The sequence below is a fragment of the Aotus nancymaae genome, unplaced genomic scaffold (genome assembly GCF_030222135.1).
Source record: "Aotus nancymaae isolate 86718 unplaced genomic scaffold, 86718_ANA_hifiasm-v0.15.2.pri h1tg000012l, whole genome shotgun sequence".
Taxonomy (NCBI): Eukaryota; Metazoa; Chordata; class Mammalia; order Primates; family Aotidae; genus Aotus; species Aotus nancymaae.
The window spans coordinates 25887357-25909168 of NW_026988423.1; the positions used below are offsets into that span (position 1 = coordinate 25887357).

Sequence of the window (21812 nt, forward strand, 5' to 3'; positions counted from 1 at the left end):
GACATGTGGGAATGCTGCACCCCAGGATGTGCTATTAATATACTTACACACCATGGAATACTATGCAGCCATAAAAAATGAGTTCATGTCCTTTGCAGCGATGTAGATGAAGCTGGAAGCTATCATTCTCAGCAAACTAACACAGGAACAGAAAGCCAAATACCACATGTTCTCACTCATAAGTGGAAGTTGAACAATGAGAACACATGGACACAAGGAGGGGGATATCACACACCAGAGCCTGTTACAGGGTGGGGAGCAAGGGGAGGGATAGCATTAGGACAAATACCTAATGCATGTGGGACTTAAAACCTAGATGACAGGTTGATAGGTGCAGCAAACCACAATGGCACATGTATACCCATGTAACAAACCTACATGTTCTACAGATGTATCCCAGAACTTAAAGTAAAATAATTTTTAAAATACACTTAAAATTCATTTTTTTAACGAGATTGTTCTCTTGAGGTTTACTTATGACTACTTTGAGTTGCCAGGAGTGAGTGCACATTTCTTGGGAATCCCTAACTCACCAAGAATACAGACCACTTGTAATAGCTAAGGTATATTCCACAATAAAATTTTAGAGACTCAGGGTATTTGATATTTGCTTATAACATTTCACTTTTGAGCTTTTATTCATTTAATAAATGTTTTATCATCTTCTATGCTCAAGAACATTTTTAAGTGTCCATTAAAATCATTTCACTGGGCAAAACAATGTTCCTTCCCTGATTTCCCTCATCAGAATAGCCATTTTGTCTCTGTGCTCAGTCTATACCACCAGTTATTGTTTATTTCCTGTCCTTGTAATAAGCAACATAGTTATTTATACATGCCCATTTCTCCCATAGCACATAAGCTCTTTAAGTTGGGGACCCATGTGTCATTATTGTAACATCCCTTTCCATTCCCAGTGTTTAGCAAGATGTGTTATACGAAGTAGACACTCAAAAAACTTTTTAAAGTTAAAATTATTTTTACTTATATAATCTGAGTCACTTTTTAAAAAACCACCTAGAGTATTTTAATTTTAACTTTGTCCCGTATCCTATGTACATTTCAAGTTTAACTACCAGAAAAGGCTTTTCAAGGCAGATGGAATCATGTCTTTTTTCCCCTTAAAAATCCCTCATTGGTATCATTTGATCTTCACATTATTTATGTAATAGATAAAGTGGCCCAGTTTGCCACTTTGAAGTGGCTAAGCTGGTATGACAAGTCAGTCCCCTCTGTTTTAACATGTTTAAGGACAGTCCCTGTGAAACGACCAATCTTTTGGTACCTTATTTCTGCTTTCCTCCGTCCTCTTCTGGCTATGAAGCCACCCTCCTCTGCTCAGCTGTTTCTGGGAATGGGAGCTGCCCGATTCACGTGTAGCAAATCAAAGCCAATTCGATCTGCAGCAACTTTGGTTTTCAACAACTTGTTCTCTGAAAAGCTTTCTGTCCATGTTTACCCTCATCTTGTCACCATTTAGACCCCTACATAAACCGGCTCAGGGAGCCTCCAGCCACTCAGCGCTAGAAAAGCGGGGGACTACGCGTTAAAACATTGAGCACCTGTTTGGGAACGTCTGTGCCTCCTACCTTGAGGGGGAAAACGCCCCCGACATTCGCGTCAAAGGAAGTGTCATCTATCACCCTCAACGCAGGGCATCCGTTCTAGAATGTTTGCATAAACATCGTAAACCTGCCTGGTACCACTCTAAGTGACAGTCACCAGAGCCAATTTACAAAGAAAGAGAAAAAACAAACGCAAAACCCAAAACTCCATCCTCCGCCCTCTGGGTACCAGAATCCGGCGCCCAGCCATCCCCTTAGTCAGAAGACGGAGGGGGTGTGGCCGAGCGCGCGGGGCCCACGTGACCGCGGAGAGCCGCGCGCAGGCACGTCGCGCGATCTGCCGTCATATCAGCTTATGGCGCCGGCCGCTGATTGGCTGGCCGCTCCATCCCCTGGGCGCCGGCTCGGCTCCTCCCGGCCCAGCCCGCTTGTTGGCTGCCAACCTGCCAGGGCAGTCTGCAGAGCAGCGGCGTGCGGAGCGGCGGCTGACCACCTCCAGGTGGGGTCGGTGGGTGGGCGGGGAAGGAAGCGGAATACACCTGAGCGGGCCGGGCCGGGGAGCGATGGACTGAAAGGGATAGAGAGACTTCAGCGCCTGGGACTCGGGTGGGCGAGGTTGAGGGTGTACCCGAAGCTCGGGTTTTCTCTGCCCCGCGGGCGATTAGCGAGTGCCCTCTGGATGCCAGGCGTTGTGCTAGGAACGCGGTGGTGAAACGGATCAGAGTCCTGCGCCGAGTGGGGGGATAGGCTGGTAGGTAGCCAGGCATCCCCAGGACTGGCGGTGAGGGCTGTGCCGGGGGAGCTGCGGGCGTGGGGCTGCGCCACCCGGGAGCCCAAGAGGGATCGCGGGGCCCATGGGAGGCCTGGATGTGAAAGAGCCCACCGTGGACGGGCTTGAAAATGCAGTGTTTTGTGCTGGTGTTGCAGATCTCTTACTCAAGGGAAGTCTGGTCTGGCTGCTGAACACGAATGCTTTACTTTTCCCTTCGTTCTTACAGGAGTTTTTTTCTTTTAAGCTCCAAAGGAATCAGGCCCAAGAACTGGTCGGTATCAGAACTCCTGACCATTGCAGTGCAAGCTTCTGTTACTGCAGCGTAATTAGGAGGGGCAACAATCCAGGATTGAGGAAACTAAAAGGAAACGGGAAATAATCTATTCCTTTAGCATCACAAAAGGAAAAATAATGTATACTACCATCCCTGTGTTACAGCAGAGTAGATTTGGAGGTGGTACAAGTGAAGAAAACAAGACCTCAGTAGATAAAGCTTCCAAACTGGAAAGTTTGTGGCAGCTTGGTACTTTTAAAGGAAACTCTCTGGGAAGTTGTCTTTATATCACTATCATTTTTTTTAGAGTTTCTAATGATTAATACCTAATAAATAATAAGGATCACCTATTGATCCTTGATAATTTACAGAGTGCTTTTCCATTCATTATGTAATGTAATTAATTAGCATCATCCTCAGAATTCCTCATCTGTATATAAAACTTTTGTTTGTTTTTGTTTTTTGAGACGGAGTCTTACTCTGTCACCAGGCTGGAGTGCAGTGGCACTATCTCAGCTCACTACAACCTCTGCCTCAGGGTTCAAGCTATTATCCTGCCTCAGCTTCCTGAGTAGCTGGGACTACAGGCACGCGCCACCATGCCCAGCTAATTTTTGTATTTTTAGTAGAGGTGGGGTTTCCCCATGTTGGCCAGGTTGGTCTCGATCTCTTGACCTCATGATCTGCCTACCTAGGCCTCCCAAAGTGCTGGGATTATAGGCCTGAGCCACCATGCCTGGCCAAACATCTTGAGAGGTAATATAATGTGATAGCAAAGAGAAAGGGTTCTGGATTGTACATCCCAGCAGGTTTTTTGTTATTGTTGCTTGTTACTAAACAAGTTATTTAAATACTCCTGACCTCTGTTTCCCTATCTATAAAGTGGGGATTATAGAAGTACCTATCTCATAGAGCTATAAAGAGTAGATGAGGTTGTACAAAAATACCTGGTTCTCAATGAATATTAGCTATTATTTTCTGTACTTTTTTTTTCTGTTTTGAGATGGAGTTTTGCTCTTGTTGCCCAGGCTGGAGTACAATGGTGCAATCTCAGCTCACCACAACCTCTGCCTCCCAGGTTCAAGCGATTCTCCTGCTTCAGCCTCCCAAATAGCTGGGGTTACAGGCATGCACCACCACACCTGGCTAATTTTATATTTTTAGGTAGAGATGGGTTTCTTCCATGTTGGTCAGGCTGGTCTAGAACTCCCAACCTCAGGTGATCCACCTGCCTCAGCCTCCCAAAGTGCTGGGATTACAGACATGAGCCACGGCGCCTGTCCTATTTTCTATACTTTTTAAGTGAAGCAGAAAGGTAATAGTAGACTGAGTTGTTCTAAGCCTGATATTGTTATTGTAACTGCATTTTAAGAAAAGGTTTCTTTAATTCTGCAAGGACAAAATATTTAAGCTTCCGTTTGAAGCAGTGGTACTTAATTTAGGGTCTTTGGAATCCCTTACTTCAGGGCTTATAACCCCTTAAAATTGTATGAGCTTGTAGAGGCACTGAGAATTAAAAAGAAAATTCAGGGGTTACAACTTGAAGTAGTGGTGAAGAAGCAGTAGAACTTGGCGGAAGTTCACAGACTTTGCAACCAGATTGTATGTATTTGTGTATTTGCATCCTAGCTCTAGCATTTATTTACTCTTAGGATCCTGTGCAAGTTACTTAAAATTTTTGTATCTATAAAAGATAAAAAAAAGTCCAGCTTCTTTATCTATAAAATAATACTAATACCTAACTTTTGGGGTTTCTCAAAAGGGTTAAATGAGTTAATATATGTAAAATATTTACATTACCTAGTATATAGTAAATATTACTATGTACTAGTAATATTTAACTATCAATTATTTTTCAAAGAAAAATCAAGTGGTACCTGTTTTATCTTCATTGAAGTAATTTTGACTCATTTTTGACTGCTGTAACAATGATAACAATATAGGTCCTATTTTATTGAGTACCTTTTGTGGGTCAAATGATGTCGAAAGGCTACTTAGTCTCTAAACCTTACGACAATCAAACATAATGTTTGTGTCCTTTTTGGTTGCACCATATACTGTTCTAGGTATTGTATAGAATTAGGGCTACCTGGCACTGTAGGGAACATGTAGATTGGTTCATCAACTCTTACTAACCTTTAGTGATGTAGCAATATCCTTTTCAGTTATTAAATGTTTATCTCCCTCTGGTACTACATACTTAGTACACTGTCCCTGCTACACCACCTCCCTTGACAGTCCTCACCCTTATAACTTCAACTACTACCTGTATACAACTAGCCTCGCTTGTGAACTTCACATTTATGTTTACATGTGGCCTATTGCTTATGTCTAGGATATAAGATGAGCCAGATAATTAGATTTTAAGATCTACATTGAACCCATTGTGAACCCCAGATATCTGAGACAGGTCTTAGTCAATTTAGAAAGTTTATTTTGCCAAAGTTAAGGATGCACCCACGTCACAGCCTCAGGAAGTCCTGACAACATGTGCCTAAGGTGGCCCAGGATATAGTTTGCTTTTATACATTTTAGGGAGACATGAGACATCAATCAGTATGTGTAAGATGTACATTGGTTGCGTCTGGTAAGGGGGGACAACTCACAGTAGAGGCTTCCAGGTTATAAGTAGATAAGAGACAAAGGTTGCATTCTTTTGAGTCCTTGATTAGCTTTCCACTGGATACACAATTTAGTCTGGCTCAGTAAATCTGCATTTTTACGTAAACAGTAGGGCAGAGGAAGCAATCAGATATGCATTTGTTTCAGGTGAGGCTCAGAGGGATGACTTTGAGTTCTGTTTGTCCTTTGTCCACAAAGGAATTTTCTGAGGGCAAATTGCGAGGGAGAGATGTGGCTTCTTATTTTTGTAACTATCTTATTTAGGAATAAAATGGGAGGCAGGTTTGCCTAACATAGTTCCCAGCTTGACTTTCCTCTTAGCTTAGTGATTTTGGAGCCCCAAGATTTATTTTCCGTTCACACCATCATTCCTTACCTATCCCCTATTCCTACCCTACCCAAATCTGCTAGCTCTGTCAGTATTCCCTATTTCAGTTACAATGACATCACCATCTACTCAGACCAGCTAAAATCTCACAGTCATCCTAGATTTTTCTGCCTTTCATATTCCAGCATCTGTAAGTTATCCAAATCCTGTGGATGTTTTTACTTGCGAAATCTCTGTTGGCTCGTCTAACAGCCACTGCCTGAGGTCAGGCTGTCATTTTCTCTGGGTTAGTCTACCACAGGAACAACCAAACTAGTCTCCCTTCTTCTCACCGATAACTCGTATTTCTTTTCTTTCTTTTTTTGTAGTGACAGAGTCTTGCTGTGTTGCCCAGGCTGGTCTCGAACTCCTGGCTTCAAGCAGTCCTCCTACCTCAGCCTCCCAAAGTGCTGGGATTACAGGCATTAGCCACCTCACCTGGCCCAGTACTCCAGATTTCTAATGCAGTGGTTTTTATGAAATATGAGTCTAATTGTATCTTTTTTTTCCTCCCCAGAAATCTTTAGTGTCTCCCCATAGTGTGTGAAAGAAAGTCCAAATTCCTCAGCAGGATAACAGATCCCTCCATACATAGTCTAACAGCAATCTCCTTTACAAGTCCATTCCCTAACATGTTTTTCCCTCTGCTCCACCCCTATCACCCTAATGCCCAGCAACCATTCCCAGTGAGCCATGAATACACCATGCTCTTCCCTTGCTTTGCAGTTGTGATTTCTCTTTGGAATGGCTATCCCTAAGCTTTTCTTTCTGATGATATCCTTCCAAGTCCAAATCTAATGTCATATTCACTAGGAAGCCTCTTACCATAAACTGAGATAGTTGTGTTGTCTTTGCTGGTTTTATAGAATTTGCATATATATCTGTATTACAGCACATGTCATATTTATGTAATTGTTTTTGTAGTTGCCTTACCTTCAAGACTGATTTAGACTGTGTCTTTTTAATGTTTGTATGCTCACTACCTAGTGTAGTGCTTAACACTTAATAAGTTCTTATTTGAATGAATTAACAATGGCATGTATGATGAGGGATATATGTTGATATCTGGCATTTGGTGCTAATTAAATTTTTATTTCCCTGACAAAGTGAGGAAATGTTTATAATTCATATCATGAATGAAGGACCACCAAACTCCCTAATATATAAGGAGCTTCTAGAATTTGACTTTTGTAAAGATACTAAAAACCCAGTGGGAAAATGGACAAAAGATAAAGACAGATAAATGCAGGAAAAAAATAAATTATTCTAAATATATGGAATGATGCTCAACTTTACTCATATTAAGATAGATTCAAATCAAGTATACCCCGAGATAGCCCTTCTTTCCTGATGAATATGTGGACGTTTGATGATATCCCCTGTTAGTAAGATTGTAGAGAAGTAGGTAAAGTACTATCCTACATCGTTTGAGGACCGTGAAGTAGTTACAACCCTATGGAGAGAAATTTAGAAGTATCTACAAAAGTTATGAGTGCATAACCCTTTGGCTCAGCTCTTTTGGTTTTAGAAATCTGCCTAATGCAGGGCTTGTCATTGTAGCATTATTTGTAATAGCAAAACATTGGAACCTATCCAAATATCTAGATATGTGTTAAGTAAACACATATGTAACACTGAATTAGACAGAATTCAGCTGAACTCACACAAAGGGACACAGGTCCATAGTCCCTAGTCACAATTTGCAAGTCTGGAAAGCCCTGAAAAAACAAAAAGTTGTTTTGTTTTTGCTTTAAGTTCTGCTCTCAAATTTGATGACAAATTCTGACTCCAGCTGACCGGGGTGCCCGTCATGTCTTGGCACACCTACCAGGTATTTCTGGTGTTGTTTATTTTTATGTTACTTTGGGTTGAACGTGGCAGTGTGGGAACTACCACCATATGTGACTTAAATAATAGAAAAACAGATTGTGGATATTTTATAGTGGTAGTAAGAATTAAGAATTGATGAAAAATAGGGAGAGATTGCACAGGACCGAAAATGAAGATTCAAACAATGTTTTGGTTAAGTGGATTTCACGATAGGAAGTAAACAGATGCCACTGATTTCTTTGTTGATCATGAAAAAAGCTGGCATATATAATGAACTGCTACTGAAAGATGTATGTTAGTCTTAACAAGAAATAAATTGAAATGCAGGAAGCAGTGTGGTGAAAAATATCTAAAAGTATGGCCAGAGTCAATTGAAAAGTTCAGTATTTCTAGACAGCTCTTTTATGCATTCTCCTCAGCTGTATGTTATGTTAAAAACATTTTATCATTTACTTTTCCCTCACTGTGACCAGAATACAGTCATTTCCTTTGGGTCTTGCTCTGTTGCGCAGGCTGGAGTGCAGTGGCATGATCATGGCCCACTGCAGCCTTGAACTCCTCAAGCAGTCCTCCCACCTTAGCCTTCTGAGGGTAGCTGGGACCACAGGGCTGTGCTACCACGCCCAGCTAATTTTTGTATATTTTATAGAAATGGGATTTTACTGTGTTGCCCAGGCTGTTCTCCAACTCCTTAGCTCAAGCAATAAGCCTGCCTCCCAAGTGCTGGTATTGCAGTCTGAGCCACCATGCCTGGCCAGAATACAACCTTTTTCTCCAAGGAGTGTTACACTCGGGGAAAAATCAAGTGTATTGCTTGCACAGTTAAGGGAGGCCTAGGAATCAAAACTTCTTTTAAGACTTCAGTTGTAAAGATCCTGTTTTCAAAATTACTTAATACTTGAAATGATGTTGATAAATCAGCAATAATAAATGTTTAACATTTTAGCTGACAATGGGGTTTGAAAATGAACCTGTAGATACTTTGAAGGATTTTCTATCACTAATGAGATGATAATACCTAATCTCTTTAATTATACCATACATTTAATGGCCAAAGCCATAAATATGTCCGGAGAAGCTGATGTTGAAGAAATGCTGTTGGCTGGTGGGCACCTGTAGTCCCAGCTACCCGAGAGACAGAGGCAGGAAAATCGCTTGAACCCAGAAGGTGGAGGTTGCAGTGAGCCAGGATCATGCCACTACACTTCAGCCTGGGTGGCAGAGTGAGACTCTATCCCCGCCCCCCAAAAATGGGCTGAACATGGTGGTACACACCTGTAGTACCAGCTACTCAGGAGGCTGAGTTGGAAGGATCACTTGAGCCTGGGAGGCGGAGGTTGCAGTGAGCTGAGATCATACCATTGCACTACAGCTTGATTGACAGAGCAAGACCTTGTCTCTAAATAAATAAATAATTTTAAAAACACACACACACAAATATTTGATGTGTTTAAGGACAGGGTGAAGTTTTGACCTTTGCAAAATGTATTCATAGAAATTTTGAATTCCAAAATACATCTGATGCCAAATGTTTTAATTAAGAATGGTAGTAGACCTGTACTATAAAAAAAGGAGGAGATGGTGACTTCCAGAATAGCAGAGTAAGAATCTCTGAAAATCTCTTCTTTATAAAGAGCAACAAAAAAATGACAGAAGTTGTCAGAATCAACTTTTTTAGAACTCTAGAAATTAAAACTTCACAAGTTACAGCTTTACAATAATCTTAACAGCCTTTATTTGAGAAAAATGGTTGAATCTCAGTAAGAACAATTAGCTTTGTAGCATTTTTCATCTTTTTCCATCCCCCTTTCCGTAGCTTCATGGTAGCCTTGAAAACTAAGCCTTACAACACAGTAACTATGAAAAACAGCAACCTAGCAACCGTGGAAGGTACAGAACAGGTTTGCAGCCCCACCAAAGGCCACAACCCAGAGAATCATCACCACTTGACCTCTCTGGCAGTTCTCAAGGCTTGTGTTTATATGACCTGTCTTAGAGCTTGCTCAATGTTGTCCTGCCCCAGGGTATTTGTCAAGAAGAATCATTATTTAACATAACAGGTCTTAGAGGCACTGTTATCAGCTGGCACTAACAAAAGCCTGGCCAGCAATACGTAAAAGGGGACACAGAAATGAGATATCCATAGGGGGCTTTGAAAAGCTCTGATATTTTCCTGAGAATCTAGAATGATTCCTGTGAGAAGGGCTGTTGCACATACCCAAGAAAGGGGAGAAGGCCCTCATTTCTCTTCTTTGGCTGACCTTGAGGGTTTATGCAAGCAGAAAGTTCAGGCCAGTCAGAGTTTTAGACTGACGACAGAAGTATTGAAAGCATGGCCCAACACAGCATCTTGGCAAATGCTGGGGGACTTACTGGTTCAAGGCATTTAAGAAAATCCTTCCAGTTATTAGTAAGAGACTTGTAGCTGGACACAACAAAGAAAACAGGTATATAATTAGTCCAGAGAGTCACTTACGGCACAGCAACAACAGCAACTTAAAGCCCTGGGGCAGGATGGGCTGTGGTGCATACGTCTGATTTCCAGAGTTACCCCATCATATTACTTAAAGTGTTCCATTTTCCACAAAATGTTACAAAACACACAAACAGAAAAATATGGCTTATACACACAAAAAGACAGTCAGTATAAACTGTCTCAGAAAGCCCATATGTTGGATTTACAGGGCAAACACTCTAAATCAGCTACTACAAATATGTTATAAAAGAACTAAGGAACATCATGTTTAAATAACAAATAGTAAGGAATACCATGTTTAAATAACAAATAATAAGATACACCATGTTTAAGTAATAAAAAGAACATATTAGAACAATTTCTTCCCAAGTGGAGAATATCAATAAAATGATAAAACTTATTTTAAAAAGAACCAAATGAAAACACAGCATTTGAAAAGTACAGTGATTGAAATGAGCTGTCTTGCTTAAGAGCAGATTTGAGCCAACAGAACACAACCTAAAGATAGGTCAATTGAGATTATACAGCTGGGAAGAGAAAGAAAATGAAGAAATATGAACAGAGACTTGGGGGAACACCATCACGCATTTCAACATAAACATAATAAGAGTTCCAAAAGGAGAAGAGAGAAATGCAGAGAAAGTTTAAGAAAGAGTGGCCCCAGAATCTCCAAATTTGATGAAAAACTTTACACATCCAAGAAGCTCAACAGTGTAGCGTTGGGGTTTCTTTTTGGGGTACTGAAAATGTTCTGAAACTTGATAGTGGTAATGATTGGATAGCTCTAAGAATATGCTGAAAAACTAGTGAATCATATACTTTAAAATAGCAAATTTTATGGTATGTGAATTGTATCTCAATAAACCTGTTTCATTAAAAATAAAAAAAAGGGGGGAGCATGATCTTTATGTAGAGATGGAAAGATCTCCAAGATATATATTCAGTTTTAAAAAAGGAACTTCACAGTATATATAATGTGCCACATTATGTAAGGAAGGAGAGAAAAATTTGTAGTTCTTCCATCTTACATTAACAAACACTGTAAGGATTCTCAGGAAATGGATAGATATGGTCACCCAGAGAAGTGGAAGTAAAATGATGGTGTGGTTTACAGTGACATGGATGGAAGCAAGACTTCACTGTATATCTTTTCCGATTGGTTTCTCATTTTGAAGTATGTGTGTATTATTTTTTAAGAAACTTTCTTAAATCCCTGTGGGGATTTAGTGGAGAAATCTCATAGGGAATCTAGTGGAGTGGAGGAAATAGGCTACAAAGAAGTAAGTAAGTATTTTCAGAATTTTCCTTACCTATGGGCTGTTTTATTTCATCAATTGATATTTATTAACTCGGCCCAGTATGTAGGAGATAAAGGCCATTTGAACACCTGAAATCTACTGTGGGTAGGCACTTTGCAGATTGGCTTCTTGCTCAGAAGTTTCAGTTCTTAGTTTCTGAGCACATTTTCTTGTGCGAACAATGCAGTGAGGAATGAGTAGATCATAAATGATAGATTCCACAGTCAGATCACAAAAGCTGACCATAATATCACCAAATTGTATTGTAACAGGACCAAGAGTATAGAGTGGACTTAAATATTTACTGAATTGTTTAAAGTATTTTAGAGTTTAAGCATCTGAAACAGGAGTTGGCAAACTATCTGTCAATGGCTGGGTAGTAAATGCCTTTGGTTCTGCGGGCCATACTGTCTCTGTTGCAGTGATACAAGCCCGCCTTTGTAGTAGAAAAGCAGCCATGGGTAATATATAAACATCTGGGTATAGCTGTGTTCTATAAAGATTTTTACAAGACAGCCTCTGAGTTTGGCCCATGGGCTGCAATTTACCAACTTCTGATCAGGAATATTATAAGGAGAGAAGTAAATGTATTCTAGTTCTTAACACCAATAATACATCTTTCTTTGTTCTGTCTATTGGAGTGTCAGAAGAACAGATAGTCCCAATTCTATGGTTGTGGTGGCAGCACGGGTATCTTTTAGGGAATTTATCTTAGGTGTCAGCATTGAAGCAAAAATCTCTGAAGTATGAGTCCTTGAAGAAGAGAGATGCACTGAAACTTGTAGCTGAAAGAGGAAACTATTTGAGTACTTAGTCCCCTGCATTCCCACCTTTACTACTTGCCATGCTGCCATAGGACACAATAGGGAAGGATACTGAAATGGAATTCGATCTGAGCTTGTGCCACTTAGCAGCTTGATGACCTTTCCTTGGCCTCAGTTTCTCCAACTGAACTTTAGTATCCCCATACATAATGTGAAGAGATTAGACTACAGATGATATCGAAGATCTCTTCTGGCTCTAAAGATGGCATTTAGGGGATTCTGATAGCAGCAGATATACTACGTGTGATTGTTTTTAAATCAGGAACTTCAGATATAGGATTTCTGAAAAGTGTTTGCTTGGAAAAATGTAGACATTGTAAGTAATTGTCACACATGCTTATCTTTTAGGGGCTAAGCCATGGACCTTGTACTCAGTGTTGCAGATTATTATTTTTTTACACCATACATATATCCAGCTACGTGGCCAGAAGATGACATCCTCCGACAAGCTATTAGTCTTCTGATTGTAGCAAATATTGGTGCTTACATCCTTTATTTCTTATGTGCAACATTGAGCTATTATTTTGTCTTCGATCATGCACTAATGAAACATCCACAATTTTTAAAGGTATGAAATTTTTTAACCTATTTTCTATTACGGTAAAAATAACAATATGATATATTTCTGAGATTTTTAGATTATGCAGATTATATGTAACCATTAAATAAAATTTTGGAGACTAGCCACAAATGGGTTAGATATTATCATAAGGGTTAATCCCATCTCTCCTTCCATTAATTTAAACAAATCTAACATTTTAATAAAACTATAAGAGTAGTATCTTATCTTGCTAGATGCATATTGGAGCATTTCTATACTGATATTGATGAATAAATAAATGCATACATTTATGTAATTATTTTAATATGTGACTTTCACAAACTGAAATTTTTTTACCGTGTTTTGTTTTTTGGCTAGATAGGGGATTCAAATTCAATAGTTTTAAAGTTGTTTATAATCATTTTAAAATTTCAGTTATTTGTACTTGTCAGTGACTCCAGGAATTGAACAGCAAAAAGAAAAAGAGAGGATTGGGGATGGAAGTTAATTAGGAAAGAAATGGAGTTTAGAATACAGATTTTATGGGAAGAAGAAAAGGTTTCATAATTTTAAATACTTACTGCATTTGCTCAGTACAAAAGGAATGATTTTCTTACATACCAATTTTCATGTATTTAAAATTTTAATAGAAACAGTTTGGAGGTAAGCCCCTTCATGTAAAAGAGATTTTAAAAATCCAGTCCAGAACAGTTCTATGCTAGTTTTGTTTAACACAGATTTTGTGATTTTTAAGTATTGGAAATTTCACTTTCAGAATCAAGTCCATCGAGAGATTAAGTTTACTGTCCAGGCATTGCCATGGATGAGTATACCTACTGTTGCACTGTTCCTGCTGGAGATAAGAGGTTACAGCAAATTACATGATGACCTAGGAGAGTTTCCATATGGTAAGTAAATAACATGAGTGTCAGGAAGAGAGTAGTCTAAGCACAGGTTAGTTTCCTTAAAAAAATTAATCTGCCTCTTTTTTTTTCATCCTTTAAAATAATTACAAATTATTCTGTTGTTTTTAATGTTCTATTTTCATGTGTTCTTGTCTTGCCACGTGTACATTTCTTTACTTTTTTCTATCAATTTTAAAGTCTGTTGTAGATGAGATTGGGTCTGGTGGAAGATTGGAGTGATCAGAGATGGGTGCTTGCATTTGTTTTCTATTATTCAACTTTTAAAAAAATAACTTGAGTAGCTTATGATAATTGCTGAAAGTTAGAAAATACAGATGTTTAAAATCCATTATTCTGCGTCTTAGAAACTGTAACTCTTTTGGCATATGTCCATCCACTTTTCTGTGCCTATATACTTCATTGTTTACATTTCACAGATGAAGTCCTGAGGTGCATAGTAATTTGGACTCTTAATTTTTTTTTCGCTTAGCAACTTATATGGTTGTATTTTCATGCCAATAAATATTGAGATTATGTAATACATTAGTCATAGTATTGTGTGGATATTCATAAGTTATGGAAATGATACCTAATTGTTAGACCTTCAGATCATTACTCTTTTTTGTATTATAAACAGTCCTGCAGTGACTAAACTTTTATGAAATTTTGAAAGTTTTTCAAGATACATTTCTAGGATCTAGTATGTATAAAGCAAGAATCATAGTATTTATTGAAGGCTGATATGTGTCGGTGACAGTCCTCAGCTCTTCACAAATACCAATCCATTTTTTTTTCCTACAATTCTATGAGACAGGTGCTATCACTGTGCTCCTTTTATAGATGAGTCAATGAGGGGTACTTAAAGTTTCAGTAACAAGTAGGTAGCAGATCTGAGACTTGAACTCAGGCTTGCTGGCACCAGCACGCCCGCTCATTAACTAATAAGTTACTTATTTAGAAGAGGGAACAAAAAATTATATACTAGGGTAATGAATTGGCTGGGCTTTGAAAAATGGATATGATTATGAGTAAAAATAAAGGGAGGGGGGTATTTTAGGTTCTTGGACCCCTATGAGGAAAGATACAGAGGTAAGACTTCGAAGACGTTGAGAGGACATTGAGTAAACCTGTCCGGTTAGAGCAGAAATACAGGAGTGATGAGGTTGGAAAGATCCGAAAGGGTTGGAGTATGGAATAAATGCTAAATTTAAAGTATTGCGTGGAAAGTACATTTTAAGCAGGGAGATAATGTGTAAAGATAGGTTTTAGGAAGATTAATATGAAGGAAGTGATTATTCTCAGAGATTTAGATATAAAGATGTCAGGAGTATCCTGTCTCATAAATATCTTTATAGTTTAATTAAGAAGTACTTTAGGTAGAAAATTTCAAGTACTTATGAGAGGGAAATCAGGAAATGACTGGATTCTAGGAAGTCAGGAGAGATTAGTTTATAATATATTGAATTAGCCAAAACAGATCGTTGATAGTGTTTGAGGCTAGGATCCAATTTTGCACTTAGATGGACATGTGAAAAGTGACCTCTAATCCTAGGAGCTGAGTTTTGATTCTTCTGTTTCCCATTTTCTTATCTAGGATTGCTTGAACTCGTTGTCAGTGTAATATCTTTCCTCTTTTTCACTGACATGTTCATCTACTGGATTCACAGAGGCCTTCATCATAGACTGGTATATAAGGTAAAGTCACTTGTGGGAAAAAGAGAAAAAAAGTTACACATTTCAGCAATGTATGATTATAAATTCTGTTCTCTGTTTCCAAGAATTTTCCTCTAACCATATTAAATGTCTAAGTAGCCATAATCATAACAGGTGCAGGGTGCAGTTTGTTCATATGCTTCTTTATGGATCTAAGGGGCTGTCTTAAAATTCTTCTGTTCTGGCAATAGGTACACATGGACTCACAGAGTGGAATAATAGACATTAGAGACTCCGGAAGGTGGGAGGATGGGAGAGGAGTGAGGGATGAGACACTCCCTATTGTGTACAGTGTGTATTGTTTAAGTGTTCAGGTGCTGGGTACACTAAAAGTCCAGACTTCACCACTATGCAGTATATCCATAGAACACCGCTGCACTTGTACCCATAAATCCATACAAAATTGTACTGTTTTAGGGCAAAGAAGAAGGGCATTTTATAAAATAATTCTGCTGATTTCTACAGGACTTTTTAGTTAGGTTGTTTCCACAACGTGAGTACGAGAAGCTAGGTTGAATGTTGTACAGGGTAAAGTCTGTGGGGCTAATTGTGTCCTTTTCTTCTGTAGCACCTACATAAACCTCATCATGTTTGGAAGATTCCTACTCCATTTGCAAGTCACGCTTTTCACCCTGTCGATGGCTTTCTTCAGAGTCTACCTTACCATGTATACCCTTTTATCTTTCCGTTACACAAGGTGGTTTATTTAAGTCTGTACATCTTGGTTAATATCTGGACAATTTCCATTCATGATGGTGATTTTCGTGTCCCCCAAATCTTACAGCCGTTTATTAATGGCTCAGCTCATCATACAGACCACCATATGTTCTTTGACTATAATTATGGACAGTATTTTACTTTGTGGGATAGGATTGGAGGCTCATTCAAAAATCCTTCCTCCTTTGAGGGGAAGGGACCACTCAGTTATGTGAAGAACATGACAGAAGGAAAGTGCAGCAGCCATGCAGGAAATGGTTGTAAGAATGAAAAATTATTCAATGGAGAGTTTACGAAGACTGAATAGATTATTGCCCAATTATTCTTAAGTAAGGACGAAGAAGGGAATATAATATTTCTTTTTTTTTTTAATAAGGAAAAAATAATCTACATACATCCAGGATACATAGTAAATGGTATCATTTGGAAATCAGCATTGTGGGCACTGCTGAGGAAGGATCATAAGCGTAGGTCAGGAGAAGATGCTGTGACCACCAGGATTTTAATCTCATGCTTAAAATGCCACATGTCGTCCAGGGGACAACTTGTGTCTTTCTAGCAGCAGATCTGTAGTTTGTATAGTCTCAACAATGATTTTAAATAAGATAGAGAATAAATTATTGAGGGGACTAGGCTATATCCATTTGCCTTAATCCACTCATTTTTGTTAAGAATCATTGTGCTTAATAATACCAAGACTAAGCACCATTCAAGAAATACTAATGTAAAGACTATTTCTTGTTTCAGGAGAGGTTAATTCTGCAATGTTGGTATGAGAACGGTGACTTGTAGTACTTTATTCAGGTCAAAACATCAGTGTGGAAAAAAAAATTCTGATACATTAGAGGCTATCTAAATGACCTAATTGATGGCAGGTATAATAAGACTATCGTCTTCCTATATATAGGAGGCTCATTTTCTGGGCACACTGTCCTCTATTACATTTTACTCATGAATAAATAAATTGGAATTTAAAAATATCGATACCACCATGATTGAATCCAGATCTGGGGTTATGTAACTAAACATTGTGATGGTTATTATTTAAAACCATTATTTAATAAGAGTAAAAATATGTGAATCTGGATGTATTTAGAAAGAGAAATTTGATGCCCAAATAATATATTAGGCACTACTGATTGTTTAGTTAAATTGATGCACTGCACTTTTGATATTTCAAAGTTACAAACCTGTGATTTTTTTGTAAAAGGAAATAATTGCCAAATACCTAGGCCCATTGCTGACGATTAGTTTTAAAATCGTATTCCTCCTCTTCTCCCCTCACTTTTCCCTACTTTCTGTGCAAAAAAGATTTAACAAATACTTTCATAAGGAAATGTGTGTCGTAATGTAAATATATTGCAAAAACATAGTTTGTAAAGGCATTCTATAAGCTATTTATGTAAAATCAATAAAAGTTGATCATTATAATTAAACTGTATTAGTTAATATTATAACAGCACAAAGTATTCTTTGTACAGATTTTGTGCCAATTTGAAGCCACAGAAATGATGTGGATTGTTAAATGTGTTTCAGAACGTCCCCAGATACTCAGTGTCAAGGGGAGAAAAAACCGGGTACCACATTCTGTTTATATTTCACATTTTAACTAGATTTGAGTGTTTTAGCAAGAAACCAGTCATAAAATCTAGTGTCTGGGGTCCAGAAGAAAATGTCTTTAATCTTTGAGTTATCGTCACAGTGTCGTCTTATTTAGATGTACCAATTAGTATTTTGTAATGGGCAAGTGGTCGTTTAGTGCTTTTCACTAATCCCACCCACTCCCAGTGCTTCACCTTGCCCAAGAAAAGGAAATTAAGGAAAAGTAAACTTTGTTTCCTAATATAAGGACAGCTAATGTTTATTGAGCTTTTCCTCCTTGCCAGGAGACTGGGACCCAAAGAAGTTAAGTAACTCTTCCAAGGATTGTTTCTCTCTCATATAGTGTCCCATGTGGATGTTTGTGGTCAGTGGACAGCTTTCCACCTAGTCATTCTGCAACCCAGGCTCCTTCCTCTTGGGGCTCTGCCTTTCTCACTGTCCATAGAGCCCTCTTTGTTGAAGGAGCACATAGGGAAAGAAGGAAAAGTCTGCGTGGAAAATGTTTATGGGTCAGGCCTGGAAGTGGTGCATATCTCTTCTGCCCATGTTCCTTTGGACAGAGCTCGGTCATATGGCCCACCTAGAGAGATTTTGGAAAATCTGCCCAGCTGTGTGCCTGGAAAGAACGGGTCACCATTTTCTTGAGCAGCTAACCAGTTTGCCATATTTGTGTTATTTATTCCCCTCTTCTTGATGTTGAAGTGGTGAATGAGCCATAAAGTATTTCAAGTTATCCATACACTAATCGTCTTAGTGTCTTTAATTAAATAACTCCTATATGAATGTTAAAGTTTCTTCTAGATTCTCATTCCTATATAGCTAATAGAGAAGAAAGAACAGCTTCCTGTGAGGAAGACAGAGGCTTCCTCATAGGTGTTAGGAATAATGAAACTTGCCTCTGCCCTTTCACCCATGTCAAATTCTGATCTTTTAAAGGAGTGTTATGTAAGTAGTCCTAACATTTTAATATACACTACCACCACATTCTCCTATTTTCTATTAGAGGAAGTCAGAGAATATTCATGGAAGTGAGGACCAAAATTACCTTCTACAGGTGACTTCGAAACCTTTTATAGTTACAGGACAGAAAGTGAAAATCAAGGTTATGTTTTCTACTTTTGTGATAGAAATTGAGAAGTGGGTGGATTTGGTTCGAGAAGACCTTTCAGAAACCTAGAGACTGAGTCTTTGTCTTCCTTCCTGTCTCTGCATTACTGAGTGTGAATTTCCTCATTCCCCTGTATCATGTTTTCTTCCCATCTTCTAAAAGCTGGGGACAGATTTGGAAGAGAATTACAAGTCCAGTTTTTTGATACATGGAGTTTACAGTGCAGGCAAGTGATTTATATAGAAAAAGGGTCTGGGAAAAGGATGGAAACCAGGGAGACAACTGAGAACAAAGGTATTTGGGATGAACCCAGATAGAAGAGAAGTTTGAAATCATGAGATTGCCACACAGAGCATGAAAAAAAAAAAGATACTCAAAGACACTTACCAACTTGAGGGGTGCAACGGTCTGAATGTCTCCTCCAGAATTCGTATGTTGAAATTTATTCGCCAGTGTGATAGCATTTAGAGGTGGGACCTTGAGGGAGTGATTAAGTCATGAGGGCTCTGGGATTAATGATTTAAAGAGGTGTGAGGCAGCCGTTCAGCCCTTCTGTCTCTTCTAACATGTGAGAACCCAGCAACAGGGTACCACTTGGAAGCAGAGACTGGGGACTCAGCAGACACCAAACCCACTGGTGCTTAGCCTTGACTTCTCAACCTCCAGAGCTGTAAGAAAATAAATTTCTATTATTTATAAATTACCCAGTTGAAGATACTTTGTTAAAGCAGTACAAATGGAATAAGACAAGGGGGAAGAAACTTCCATTCCTGATCTTCCCAACTTCTTCAAATTCATAACACTTGAATGACAGTCTGATTTCAGCACTTACCGCTATCACCTATTATTTTTATGTGTGCCTTATCCATTCTAGATGCCAGATTCCTTGGAAGTAGAGATTATATCTGAATCATCATTGTATTAAACCACTTATTGTCAAAAAATGTCCAAGACGTGGTTAAGGTTCAATAAATACTTTGTTGGATTTATTGATAAAACGGCAGAAATGTCATTCTCTTCAATATATATTTAATAAATCCCTGACAGTTGCCAAGCACTGCACTAGGTACAAATTTTAAATCTCTTCTGATGCTGTCTTTTTAGCCAACAATTTGTTTCTCATTTATTCATTAGCTGACATCTGCTAAGTGCCTTGGAGGGGTCAAAAGGGGAAGTAACAAGAAATCAAAGATGGTCCCTACATCAAGGATAAACTCCTTCTTTTGTCACTCAGAGTCATAACCCTTTGGAAACAAAACCCACCAGTATTCCAGATTTTGACCACAGATGAATCAGTAATACAAGAACTGGTTAGAGGGTTGAATGAATCTGTATACTCAGCACTTAACACAGTACTCTGGGTAAAAGGAAAAAGATCCTCAAAGATATTAGTTGGTTACATCAAGAAAGGGCAAACCTAGGAGTTTCAGCTATAACTTCATCTCAGAGGAACAAGAGCTTTGGAGCTAAATAGGGCTCTGCCACTTGCAAATTGCATGATTGTGGTTTCTCCATCTGTAAATTGATTAAAACACTGCCTATCTAGTAAGAAAAAATAAGTTAGAAGCATCCAATTAAATGTTAACTGAAGCTACTGTTCACGTAAATTGTGCTTAATGCTTTTTCTTTCTAGATTCCATGATTATTATCATTATACCTCGATAGGCCCTCAATAGAAATCAGTTGCAGGGGCAAAAGCCTAGATGTTTTCACCTTAAAATAGGAGGGTGCAAGACATTGAGCTGAAATAGAGATAAAGGGTACAGAGAAAACTCATATAAGTACAACTGACATTGTTAACATTATTTACTCTAAGTTATCTTTGTAAGAGCGGTAAAATACATACATTATTTGTTGTTACATAATTTCATTTAAAAAACACTTCACTTTGTGTGTTTTTGTATTGCTATAAACCATAAGGCCAGTCTACAAGGTTTGTAGATGAAATAGAAAAAAACATACCTTCCTTGAAAAGCAGAATAAATTTCTTAAGAAAGGCAGGAAGTGTTTGAACCATGAGTCAACAAGCTTTACTGTCAAAGCAGGTTTTTGGTATGAAAAAAATACTTATAAATACTTGTTTTAATATTTGCTTTATTAAAATACGTTTAAAATACAGCTTTTTAAAAATCTCTAAGCTTAACTTGGAAATCTTATAAGTACTGTAATTGTTAAAAATGAGAAATTATATTTCCATTTCTTTAACTAAATTTGTAAGTTCCAATTATCCTGAACATTTAATACCCTTACATATTTTCTGAATCACATTTTCTTAAACATTTGATAAAAGATTAAATATTTTGATCCAACTACCAAAAAGGCAGACTTGTGTACTTGACAGATTTTTCTAAACACTTGATAACTCACGATTCTAAGATAAACACAAAATAGCATATCAAAAGTTAATCACTCAATTTAAAAGCATTTATACCATAGGCTTTTATTCATTTCTTGAATAGTTTTGTTACATCTTCCTCTTTTAGGCTGCAATGAGCTATAATTGTACCACTGCACTCCATGCTGGGTGACAGAACAAGACCCTATCTCTAAAAATAAATATATATATGTATCTTCCTCTATTATACTTTAACTCATTAAGCCATTTTATTTAGATGGAAACTTGGCCCCCTGACATGTGCTATCAAACAAATAGAAACCTAGAAATTTAGTGCACATTCAAATATTAAAACAGACACTGGTGTGGTGACTTTTGTCTGTCCCTTCACTGGGACTTTTTTCTTTCTGATCGACCTAATGAAAGTATAATTTACATACAATTAAGTGTAGCCATTTTTAATGTAGAATTCAATGAGCTTCGATGAATGTGAACACCCAGGTAACCACTACCCCCAATCAAGATAAATAACATTTTCTTGCCAGAATAAATTTCCTTTCCCTTTGCAGTTATTCTCCCCAGCCGTAGGTCACCACTGATCCACCTTCTGTTACAGGAAGGTTATTTTCTTCCCTGTTTCAGAATTTCATATAAATTAGATAGTACGTACTCTTGTGTTTAGTTTCTTTAGCTTAACATTTTTAGAGATACAAGCTGTTGCATATGTCTGTAGTTGTTTTTATTTCTGAATAGTATTTCATTGTAGTATACCACAATTTGTTTATATATTTACTGATGGATATTTGTGTTATTTCCAGTGTGGGATTATTATGAATAAAGTTGCTACAAACATTTGTGTGCAA

At 38.1% G+C, this 21812-nt stretch overlaps 1 protein-coding gene across 1 annotated transcript; it reads left to right on the plus strand.

The window, feature by feature from the left end:
• Positions 1-1990: 1990 nt before the first annotated feature.
• SC5D (sterol-C5-desaturase) lies at positions 1991-21812 on the plus strand. The gene is made up of 5 exons (XM_012470271.2): positions 1991-2064; positions 12377-12596; positions 13345-13477; positions 15069-15169; positions 15756-21812. The coding sequence occupies exons 2-5, from the start codon at positions 12387-12389 to the stop codon at positions 16209-16211; spliced, it is 900 nt and encodes a 299-aa protein (XP_012325694.1). The 5' UTR covers positions 1991-2064; positions 12377-12386; the 3' UTR covers positions 16212-21812.

Bases quoted from the DNA above. Each gene is read 5' to 3' on its own strand.
- SC5D (XM_012470271.2), top strand. From the start codon at position 12,387: ATGGACCTTGTACTCAGTGTTGCAGATTATTATTTTTTTACACCATAC. The intron at 12,597-13,344 runs GTATGAAATTTT...TTTCACTTTCAG, and splicing joins AACATCCACAATTTTTAAAG to AATCAAGTCCATCGAGAGAT. The intron at 15,170-15,755 runs GTAAAGTCACTT...TTTCTTCTGTAG, and splicing joins ATCATAGACTGGTATATAAG to CACCTACATAAACCTCATCA.